Source organism: Phoenix dactylifera, chromosome 11, assembly GCF_009389715.1.
Source record: "Phoenix dactylifera cultivar Barhee BC4 chromosome 11, palm_55x_up_171113_PBpolish2nd_filt_p, whole genome shotgun sequence".
Classification (NCBI taxonomy): Eukaryota; Viridiplantae; Streptophyta; class Magnoliopsida; order Arecales; family Arecaceae; genus Phoenix; species Phoenix dactylifera.
The window spans coordinates 12807380-12820068 of NC_052402.1; the positions used below are offsets into that span (position 1 = coordinate 12807380).

A 12689-nucleotide genomic window follows, 5' to 3' on the forward strand; every position below is an offset into this window, starting at 1 on the left:
ATCTAAATGCAATCGGGTTTGAATCGCAAGGACAAACAAATAATTTAAGCTCCTAAAGCTAAAATTCAACAAACCAACAACTCAACTCTTTTCAAATTATAATATATTGTACCATACTGCACATACCATATCATACCAGTTCAAAATAGTACAGTTGTGTACCGATTTTTGATTCGCAAAAAAAATTTCGTGCCACTATATTAGTGCGGCACCGATACGAAATCCGATAAAAAACATAAAGATGCAGCGGTAGCCAGAGATGACACAAGAATAGCCGGCTGCACCTTCTGAGATAGATGCCTCAACAAAAATCTGAATCCCAGGGTGAACTACATGATTAAGGCCGTTGTGTCCCTTACAGCGATGCTTTGCGCCTCTTGTTACATGCACTTCTCTTTTTACATGTTGAGGCAGCAAAAGATCAGAAAGTAATTAATATTTCTTAAATTCCGAAAACTACTCCTGAATACTTGATGTTGCATCAATGCAGAAACAAATTTAAAGGGGAAAAATCTGGAGCAGCAGCCCATGACTGCTTTCTCACCACAACTCTTTCCTTCCAGACTGGAAATAACAGTTTTCGACAGAGGTGCCATTATAATATAACACCATTGTATCTCCGAAACTTCGGAGCAGACTTCATGCATCTAACCGTCCCGCAGCAGGACAAACAATTACCAAAACCAATTTCAAGGAAAAAATTTTTTCTCAGAACGAACCGAACTCTGGTCTCAGTTCCTTCACCTCAAAGCGTCCAGTCCAAGAGCAATGTAGGCAGGATCAAGCAGCAGTTACAACACAAAAGGGGACGAGGCACTACAAGCGTTGGTTTCAAAGTATATTATCATTAGCCATTACATAGATCCAGGGTTTCATTAAAACAAACCAGGACTCCCTTAGAAATACAAAGAAAAACACAAACAAGTACTTATCAAGGACTTCTGAGAACAAGCACAAGATGCATAATTCTGCATATTATCATTTATTTTAGCATGGAAGTCAAGATGGGGAAGAAATCTTTCAAGTGAACCAAACAGCTCAGTGGGTTTCACTTGGTCCACCAGTGAAGCAAATCCCTTCGCCTGTTGATTTTCTTCTGGAGCTGGAGAACACCATAGAGTAAAGCCTCAGCTGTGGGTGGGCATCCAGGGACGTAGATGTCAACAGGGACAATCCTGTCACAGCCACGAACAACAGAGTACGAGTAGTGATAGTATCCCCCACCATTAGCACAGCTGCCCATGGAAATGACCCAGCGAGGCTCAGGCATCTGGTCATAAACCCTGCAAGAAAAAAGCAGTTGCAGCACCATTTAAATTGCCTTTTATAGTTTATATACATTAAAAGATAACAATTTCATTAGGTTCAAATGACCAGCCATTTTGAGTGCATAACATTGGTCATCTCTTTACAAAAACAAACAAACCAGTTTCTATTCAATGTTCACAGCAAGATGTAAGTTGATATTTCTGTGTATTGCTTTCAAAAACATGAACAATGATGTACTCAACCTACACACCGCATAATTGTTGGGTAACTTGATCAGAGACATCCCATTAAAGAGCAGATGTTCTTGGCTTGAACCTTCTTCCTTCTGCATGTTGTTTCGCTTTTTCTTCCTCCTTCCTCAACCTCCTTTCACTGTTTATTTCAGACTGAACTCAGCCCCCAAAAATCATCCTATTTATCGCTTAGGTCTACAATGCATCTCAAACCTCGATAGCCCTAGTAACCCCTTTTTTATCAGTTTTCCATCAGAACTGAAATTAAGTTTGATATGATTCTGAACAGCAAATCTGCAGATAGGTATAAAGAAAACTCTCTCCCCTACAAAACCTATTGCGTCCTAAACCTATCAATCTCAGCCCTTGCCCTCCTGGGAAACCTGTTCTGTCTAAATCCATCAACCAAAACTCTTCTTATCCCACAAATATTGTAGCCATAACACCAGAGTTTCATCATTATCTGTACAGGATCATCATCCGTACAGGGAACAAGCTAAACATGTAATTTGTCATCCCGCATTCAATCCAATAACAGATTTGATCTGACACTCACTATTCCATACGAAAAGACTTCTTGCAATCTGCTTTTCAATACTCGAAATTTAATTTTTCCTACATACTCCATGTTTTGATAAAAGATGGTACCTACGTGTAAATAATAGTAAAAGCCAAATTTAGCATTTCTACTGTTTCATACTCACTTGTTTGACTGTATCGGGGCTTGTTTTCACCTGAAACAAGAATACAACCAAACTGCTCGGTCCATATAAAAACTACCCCAACACAACAACATTAGGCTCCAATCTTTTTGTTCAGTTTCAATGGGTAAACGACTGTATTAAAATTGCAAAAATCAAATCCAAGCCATTGTGTTATAAAACAATGATGCTCTGCATTCACACAGAAGTATTAGCCCTGCATTTCATAACTGACACGAGCACAAACTAACATCTCACTAATCTAATAATCCTGATTGCCCTTTGCTTGTATTGATAAAAAAACCAACAAGCATGCAATGAAAGGGTAACAAACCAAAGACAATGCTCAAAACCATCCAGTACCAATAGTTCAGTAAAATAAGCTCAAAACCAGAACAAGCGTGAAATGACAATAGTCTTATATTGGAAGAATATTGATATTTCCTTAGATAACAAGTAGATGATATATTACAAAGTAAAAAGAGAAATCTCTATAAGAATCAGACCCAGGGGCCCAAGACTAGAATGTGGTGAAGAGGAATAGAAGCAGAGGAGGCTCCTCCATCACTCTATTTATAAACAAACATGGTCATGTCTGACCTACTTCTTCTTCAGACTACTTTGAAAAATAACCATAAGCCAAAATGAAGAAAACTTTAAATTTCAAGTAAAACATCAATTCAACTAAAAACCTATGACACCATGAGTAAAGCACCACCGGCCACTTTGCACCCATAATCAAATATAAGATTTCAACAGTCGTGCAATATATTTGTGCTGCCATAATGCGTTCATTTTTAGTATCAATTCATGCTTCAAACTTCTACAGCAATGAAGTCTTGTAGTGCAGTATCTTCGAACTTCTTCAGATATTGTTGGTTGCTCAACCATGGCAAAATCCCTTCAGTTAAAATGAATTGCATTTCAGAAGCAAAAGTCTGTTGCTTTCTTAAAATCTATTAGTCAGGACACGGACAAATTATTCAAGATAGGAATGTGGTTAAAAATAGTTGACAAGAAAAACGAAGCATTATTTGTCTATCATTTTTCATTTCTTCAACACACATTGGAGGATAAACACTCCTATCCCTCACATCTTTCAAGAACAAGCAACCCAAGATAAGTTTTAAGAAAAAGGAGAAACACAATAAAAATTATTGAACTCCAAGCTGCACACGTCAAGGCATTGATGTCATCCCACCTTTTTACCCATTCCGCAACATCAGCCAAGACTGTTGACATGTGCCATCACCTCTCTTGATGGACTTGTCAAAATCCTCAATATCACTCTTACCCATCCACACATTCAAACAGCATGTAATGTAAACTAACAATGATTACCAATTATTAGCAACTCTCTCCATCTAAGCATGGGCCAATCCTTAAGAAGGTTATCAAGAGACTCCAAAATTATTTACGTAGTAATCACTTTACCGGTCATGTCGGGCGTGTACATGCCCACTTAAATTAATACGCAGCAATCACAATACATTCAAGTGAGGTGACAAATACTTTTAAAATCGTGAGTAGAGCCTACATAAGTGAAAATCAACATTGCAAGAGTCCTAGTAGTTGAGATTGTAATGGTGATATAATGGTCCAAGGGCTCTCAAGGCACAACTTAAAATTGTAAGCTATTGTGGCATAAGTCAATGAAGAGATCCACTTCTCCTTGTTTTCCACACCCATGCATCCCTGTTTACCTTTTCTTATACCTCCCCCACCCAACCAACATCTATCCCATGGCCTCTGTTTTTCCCTTTTTTTCCTTACCCACATCATCCATCCATCTCATTCCCTTTGCTTTCCTTATCTCGGATTCCTCCAACAAAGCAGCCTTTATTCATAGTAGATGCACCATGGGGCTGAAGGAAACATAGATTTTAATGAATTTGCTTGGATGTAGTCGACCTGTCTTCACCTTCTCCTTCACCAATGCTGCTTCTTCAACACAGCAACAGTTGGATTCAAACATGCAAATTTTTCAATGACCGTTCTTTCTTGCAAGGCTTAGATAATAGCACAAGTTCTTCCTGATTGACAAATTACTTTTACCAGCGATATCCTTCTTCTCTTTTGATCGGCATACCATTTGACCATCATCCAGTCTTTTCATTCGATTTCTTTCATCATTCTCTTCATACTTTAAGATTTTTTTCCATCACTTGTGGCCTTTATTGTTTTTAATTTCTTCCACAAATTACAAATTTCCCTAGTTACAATAGTTCAGACCAAACTTTTTGTTGGCCTCACTATATTTCTCCTTTTTTCATACTGCTCAAGTTGACATGTATCATGTATGAACTTCTCAATTTTGTGCATTTTTTAAGTTCAATCTTGGTTATATAAGTTAATAATATTCATTACATTTAACATGTTACCCCAGGTATACAGGGAATTTGGGAGTTGTTTCACTGATCAAAAAGCTCAGGCTCAATTATTGAGTTCCACATTTTATTTCCTAATATTAAATAAAGATATGAATGAAACCTAGGTGCAAGTTCAACTCAGCTTAGGAGGTCAAAGTTCAACTCCTCACAAAGGAGGGGAGGAAGGATTATATATACAAATTCCTCTTGGCGTTCTTTCATGAACCTCTGCAACATCCTCACGTAGGAGGTAAAAAATGTTTAGAGGAGCCTGAGGTTATTTCTAAAAATGACGGTCTAACCATAACTAACCAAGAGACACATCACCCACTTAAATGTGAAGAAGAGTGCAAGGTTCTCTTGATCCACTAATGGATAGTGAATTCATCAAGACAAGCAAAAGAAGTAAGAGTTACAAGTCCTGACCAAGAAGAAAAGGGCTTCAACACATTGCTTGAAGATGCTTCTAAATTTCTAATGAAATCTGTTGATTGCGTAGATACAAAGTGAAAAAAATTGATAGATCTCCTGATGTGACCCTTTTCCATATCCAAATTACCATTAAGGAGAACCTTCAATCGAAACTAGAACAAAGAAAAACAAGACTAAAAATCAATTACCACCAGATATTAGCAAAGACCATATTTTCTAGTACAAAGCAAGCAACCCCGATCAACATTATCAGACGCCCTCCCTGAATATTCAATCTATGAAAATATTCTCAAGTATTGATGTATGCTGATATTCAAGGTCACTTTAAACCATGAAAAATGCATTATCTCTGATAAAAAGCAATCCAATTACTATACACCAACTTTCCAGAAACCATTCTTATAGATGTTTTTCCTTAAAATCATGGAGGAGGCACTATGCAGCAACTAACTCATCCCTGATCAATCATATCTTCTGCACCCTCATCCAGAAAGGGGTGAACTCAACCTAGGATTGGAAATGAGTCAGATATTATCCAGCCATATCCATTTTTGTATCAGCTTCGGATTGAATTTGGATAGGAATATTTGAATCCAATGGATCCGAATCTGAATTTGCAAGCAGATATGAATCCACATATGCATTTTGAAAAATATCAATCCTTTTCACTATGAAAAATGAAATATTTCAGTTTTCCATTTATGATATTTTCAAAACTTGGTTGTTTAAATTATTTAAAATATCAATACATATAACATATCCTTACATCTATACATAATTCTTTTGCAAGTTCTCTATAAAATAGATAATTCTTGATCATTTTTATGTTATATATTTTCATTTAAAAAAACTAATTTCTAATATATTTTTACATATCTAATTGGGCCAATGATCCAATCCAGACCTTTCATCGTTCGGTCTTCATGCGAGCATAATATGTCGTACCGGTCCGAACCAGGCAGTACGGAGCATACCGTACCGGCTCGGTACCAGTATTCAGTACGAGTGGCATACTGGGAAAAAAAAATTTCGTACTATACCGTATCGATACTGTGCTAGCGTGGCACCGATACGGAGTCCGATACCAAGACAGCGAACCTTGCATGTGAGTTTAGCAACTATAATTTAGACCCTTGCCTAAGTAGTTGTGTGTTGCATACAATTTTGATATTGGATTCCATACCAATGTTTCATGACTATGCCATTTATATTGGTTTTGATTATTGAAGTCTGCTCGAAATCCAATTTATATCTGAAAAATATCCAACATATCCATATTTGAATAGAGAAAAATGGATATAACAAATATTTGACTTGTAACCATATCGATTTAAAACAAAAAAATATGGTTAATATCCAATTTGTATTTGTGTCCATTTAGAACAAACATGAAGACTAGTATCTATATTCCTATCCATTAAAAAATATGGATATGGGTATGGATATACCAATATCTGATATGTATTTAGCCCTAACTCAACACCTTATCTACACATTACCTACATGGAGCAATATTGTCGAATCTAAATAATCATTCTTACTAGGGTCCAAAAATGTTTGATATAATATAGAAGCAAAACCATTAGGGCCTATAAGTTTCTCTCCTTCTATGCCAAACTAGACATCACTAATATCCTCTGAAATATGGAAATACCTTTCAAACTTGAGAGCCCCCTGCTTCCTCAATTCCTCAAACGTTAAACCCTCCAAATTGGATCTCTATGAATTACTCTTCTTCGAATTAATTTGCAGATGAAACCCCCCCTGCAGGTGGTCCATGCTTTTGTGTATCCACAATCTTTACCACCGCAGATAGCAATAGTGAACTTACAGTTAAGACCAACTCCTAAACTCAACAGATAGTTTACACTTTACAGTTTCCGTTAAATCATCCAACGAGTCAAACCAACCTACCAAACAACCCCTCAATACCCTGATGAACCCAAAAAAAGGGTGGTGTTCATCTAAGTGGCTGCATTGTGCTATCTTAATGATAAAGGTAGTTACAACTTTTGAAGATCTATGCAGAACATACCCTCTCTCTCCCTCTCTCTCGTGGAACAAAAACATGGCTGATCCACCCTGTTTCATCAGAAGATACCAAAGATTTTTCTCAACTGAACTATAAATTTCTTTTGAGTCCATTATATAACAAACTATACCAAGCTAAATAAAATGACAGCAAAGGAAATGGCTGAGCAGTAATTCGATAGCCTGTGTAATTCCAACTTAATAATGCTCAAGCTAACTGGTTGATATAGGTGGTGAGATCCACGAAACAAAAAGCGGCCTTCTACTACGAAGATCCTTGGCCCATCCTTTCCTCTCATAAGGTCCATTAAATAATTTCTCAAAATCCAAATTTTGATAACGATGATCGCAAAAGAATCTATTCCTTGATAAATATCCAAAACAAGCAGACTATATGATAACGAATCCATAACGATATCAAAAACAGATAAAACAGAGATCTAAATGTATTATTTTCGAAAGGACTAAAAGGATTATATGCGTTATGTTAGAAAGGAATAAAAGGGTTAGGGCTTTACCTGCGAAGGGCAGGGGCCATCTTGTTGGTAAGGGTACCAGCAACGATCATACAATCGGACTGGCGAGGGCTGGGCCGGAAGATCACGCCGAACCGATCGAAATCGTAGCGAGCGGCGCCGGTGTGCATCATCTCCACGGCGCAGCAGGCGAGCCCGAAGGTCATCGGCCAGATCGACCCGCGCCGGGCCCAGTTCATCAGATCATCCACCTTCGATATGACGTACTCCGCCGCCTTCGACAGCCCGGTCGGAGACGACGTGGACGGCGGCGCCGGGCGGGCGTACGGTGCCGGGTACGGCGGCGAAGAGGCGGATGAAGAGTAGGGAATCGACGCCGGGATCGCGGCCGCCGCCCGCTGGGAGGAAAGGAGGACAAGGCGGGCGGTTCGCGGGAGGAGAGCCATCTAGGGTTAGGGCTTGGTCGCGGAGTATGGAGGGAGGAGCGCTCGGAATTAATAAAAGAGGGGATGAGAGAGAGTGAGGTTCGGAGAGAATTGGGGGTAGGACGGGAGAAGCGTGGAAGTTCGATGGAGATCGAAGTTCGTGGAAACCCTGGAAGCGGGACTTCATTGATCGTGTGACCCCTTTTTGACCTCGTTAGTTCATCCCAGGGTGGCCCTCCGTCTCGGGAAATTCGTGACCACTTTTAGTTTTTGAAATTTAATAAACAAAAATAATACAGTAAGGACGGCATAGGAAAAAAAATTATAAAAACGACTTTTTTTATTTTTTATGCTTAATTTTAAAAAAATATAAATAATAGGATTATCACTCATGAAGTTCATCAATCTTCAATATAAAAAAATTAAAAAAAATTACATGCATCAAAAGAGAACATATGTGAAAAAAAACTATCGACATCCTTTTTTTTTTTTTCTCGTCGAGTCTCTCCTTCTATCATCTTCTCCATCAAGTCATCTCTCTCATTCGTGAGGACTTTCTTTTCCAATTGACTTTTTTTTTCCTCCTTTCTTTTGGAAACTGTGTTTCAATTTACCTAAATGTATGAATTAGAACATTGGATGACTATTTTACTAGGTGTGTATTATTTGAAAATGCAGCTCATTAATACCATGTTCTGAAAACTATGTATCGATTTACCTGAATATATGTGTTGTATTGTTGCTAGGTAAGATGGCAAAATATGACCCGATCCGTCAACCCGACCCGTGTTCGACCCGCCATAAACAGGTTTGGGTTTGGCCTAAACAGGTTCGGATCATAAACAGGTTGACCCGTTTAACCTGTTTATTAATTGGGTCGGATACAGGTTTAAGATATCTAACCCGTTTAACCTGTATAACATGTTTAATAACCTATTTAATATATGGGTCGGGTTGGATAAGGCCCTTATCCACAGTCCACAGCCCACAGCCCACAAGGATCCGTTTAAAATAATCTCCCCACGGGTCATTAGGGTACCGGTGCCCTTTTTTTTTTGTTCGATGCTTCGACCTCTCCGACTCTCCCTCTAGTCCACCTCCACCCCCATCCTCGAGCCCGCTGCCTCTGACCCCTCCAACGGCGCTGACGACCCCTCCTACCTCCCCGACCGCCTCTTCTGCCCCCACAAGCCGGCCCCCTCCCTCCCCTCCCGCCGATTCGTCGCCGAGCCGGTCGCTGCCCGATCCTGCTCCTTCGTCGGCACCCACAAGTATGTCGCCCACGAGGTCGCCGCCGGCCGCTCCCACAGTCCCATGGCAGCGCTGCGTCCTCCTCTACGAGCTTCTCTACGGTCGGATCCGAAGAATGAGAGGTATGAAACCCTAACTCTAGATCTCCTCCAAGGATCCGGAGCTTTGTAGCAGAGTGCGGCAGGGGCGAGCGCAGGCAAACCCGATAGTCCAGGCCGAGAGGCCGACCGCCGCCAAGAGGAGGAGGGCTTAGCAGTGGCGGCTCGGTGCGGCGCTGCAATGGCGGCAGCGGCGGTCGCGGCAGATCTTGAGGCGGTGGTTCGATCGGTGAAGCTCCGGCGATGACGCGGCAAGGAGAAGGCCGCGGACGGTGCGAGGTGGTGGCTCGGGCGCAGCCCTGGCGAGGGAGGCCGATCGGGGAAGAAGATGAGCAGGAAATTTTTTTTTCTCCTTTGCAGCTTTACCCTCCCGCTTCTCTCTCTCTCTCTCTCAGTCTCTCTCTCGTCTCTCTCTCTCTCGTCTTTTCCCCTCCCATCCCCCTAGCCAGCTAGCCCCCACCCTTTCCTTTCCTTAAACAGGTCAGGTCAGGTGACTTGTTTATTAAACAGGTCGGGTTCAGGTTGTAATTTCGGACCTGTTTATTCAACTGGTCGGGTTCAGGTTGTAATTTCTGACATGTTTAATAAACAGGTCGGGTTCAGGTTTATAATTTTCTGACCCGACTTGTATCTGACCCGGCATGTTTATGCTTGACCCGACTCGATTGCCACCCCTATTGCTAGGTGTGTATTAGAAAAACTTACAGTATGTATCAGTAAGCTGACAAATGTATATCACTTGGCCATGTAGTGTGTACTAATGAGTATCATATTCTAGACTGTATAACGATTTACCTAGAGGTGTGTATTGGGATATTGGTGCTAGGTATGCACTGACTAGCCATATATTATGTACTAGTCGACATCATATTCTAAAAGCTATATATCGACTTACTTAGAGGTATGCATTGGATTGCTACTAGGTTTGTGTCAAAAAAACTTTGATATCTATTAGGAAGTTGATGAGTGTGTATCACTTGATGAGAAAAAAAAGAGCATAATCTTTCTTTGCGCACGGTCTTTATTAATGCGTGATTTTTTTTTTATTTTTTAAGTTATAGAATTTACGAACTTCATTACTAAGAGAAATTCTATCTTTATTTGACTTCCGAGTTTTCTCTTTAAGATGGGCATAAGTGGAAATGTGGCAAAAAGAGTCCAGCCCATTTGATGTATTATGGTGTGGTCGTTCACTTTAGTTCCGATTCTCATGTCCCTTTCCAGCATGCCTATATGGTCAGCAAGATGGAGTGTCTACCTGATAAATTTTTGAACCATATTTTGAGGCTCGAGGGGCAATGGAAAGCAGCCTTTGAGTGGGCCGAGCTATGCGATGCGAAGACTATAGTGGCTGAGGCAAAGGCCAAGTTGGCCAAGGCGAGGACCAAGTCGGCTAAGGATGAGTCCAGGTCGGCAAGAGTCCGTGCTTCGATCGCGCGAACCCAAGTGGAGGTAAAGGAGGCCCAGCTGTCCCCGACCAGAAAGGCCTTAAAGCTACCGATCAAAAAGTGGCAGACCTTTTCGTGGAGCTGTCCTAAGCTAATCAGAGGGCCCGAGAGGGTGAACAACGGGCCACAAAGTTGAGCAACTAGTTGATGAGGAAGGGTGTCGGGTTGAGGAGGCCGAGCGGCAGGCCAATAAGGCTAACCGACGGGTTGCCGAGGCTACCAAGTAGGCCCTTTGCACCGAAGCGAAGGTTGTGGGAGCAGTCGAAGAGTACTGTGCCTCAGATGAGTTTCGAGAGGAGGCCTTGGAGACTACAACTTATGCCCTTGGAAAGGGCTTCAAAGCATGCCAAGCTCAAGCTCACCAGCTTTTCCAGAGGATGGACTTCTCTGTCCTCAATGTCGATGATGGTGTAGCTGGTGAAGGCGGTGACCTTGACGACAATGAAGGTGGGGATGCCGGCCACAATGAAAGCGCCAATGGGGGCAAGGGTGAAGAATGAAGTCTTCCACCTCGTTATTTTCGCTTGTTTTTCTTTTTGCTCGAGTGAGCCAAGCTTGATGTACCTTCTTTTTGTTTGGTCTTTGTTGGGCCAGTGTAAAAGGTTACAAATTTAATAAAAGTAAAGGATTTTTCGAGTACCTAATTTCGATTTTATATAATTTTCTTAGAAAAATAAATGCTCAACTAAATAAAAGCCATTCTGAAATATGCCACTTTTTCATAATTAACTAAACATGAAAAACTATTTTTCAGATATTATATATCTAGACATCACCTTTCTAAAAAAATATTTTAATTTTTTTTAATGAACCAAATAAGTCCTAAAATTGCTTCTTCTTATCTTTTATAAGAAGAATCATATCAAAAGATAATTCAAGACATAGCAATTTGATTCTAGTTGTAAGTTACTTGTGAACATACGCGTTGGAAAAAATATATATGACGAGCGCAATTATTATAACAATGAAGTTATTGTCATTTGAGGCTCTAGTTGAGAGAGCTGTTGGCAGTAAAACTTTTGGAAGTAAAGCTTTAATAAAAAACTATTTGCTATTTGGTAACTACATTTCTAAAGTGATGTGGTACTTTAGCATATATTTGGTAAACAAACCGAGAAAATATTTTTGTATGACAAAATTACCATAAAGGACATTGCATAATATTATACAACAGAGCATAATAAAATATAACATATATTAATACATAAATATATGATATAGTATAATATTACTGTAATATAATATAATATTATTATAGTATAGTAATATAATATTGTATACTATAGCATAATAATTTAATATAATATTAAATTATCTAACATAACATATCAATGTATTATGATATAATATAATATAATATTATATTTATAATATAATACAATAATAAAGGTACAAAATATTATAATTATTAGCATACATTATTCATAATATAACATAATATTAAATTATTTAACATAATATTAATGTATTATGATATAATATAATATAATATTATATTTATAGTATAATACAATAATAGGAAATAAGATTATCTTTTCTTGCACGAAAGCGAGTCCGATCCACTGTTAGAGTTCGTTGTTATGGCTCCAGCAGATTTTTAGATTTATAAAGGGACAAAGTATGTAATTGTTATATTTTATTATGAATATTTTGATAAAAAAACAACTTTCCGACAAAGTTCAAACAGCTTTTTCGGAAAGCTCCAAAATTGAGCTTCTTTCATAAAGCTGTTTTTAGCTTTCTGAAAAAGCTAAAACTGCTTTTTAAATTTTTACCAAATATCTTTTTTCATCCAAAAGTATTTTGGAGGGCTAGAAAGTGCTTTTTGGTCCTCTATAAGTTCTCCCAAACGGGCCGAGCCATTTAGAGCCGTGAAGCCCTATTTGATTGCGTAATATAAGGGCTTTTTGGTCATTTTACGTCTCATATAACTCCTTCAGCACTCAGCAGGGGATC

At 39.3% G+C, this 12689-nt stretch overlaps 1 protein-coding gene across 1 annotated transcript; it reads right to left on the reverse strand.

Moving 5' to 3' along the window:
• Positions 1–813: 813 nt before the first annotated feature.
• Positions 814–8134, reverse strand: LOC103711190 (NADH dehydrogenase [ubiquinone] iron-sulfur protein 7, mitochondrial-like). Its single transcript, XM_008797244.4, has 2 exons — positions 7554–8134; positions 814–1283 (listed from the first exon to the last, which is right to left on the reverse strand). Exons 1-2 carry the CDS (start codon positions 7955–7957, stop codon positions 1049–1051), a joined length of 639 nt encoding a protein of 212 aa, XP_008795466.1. The 5' UTR covers positions 7958–8134; the 3' UTR covers positions 814–1048.
• Positions 8135–12689: the final 4555 nt, after the last annotated feature.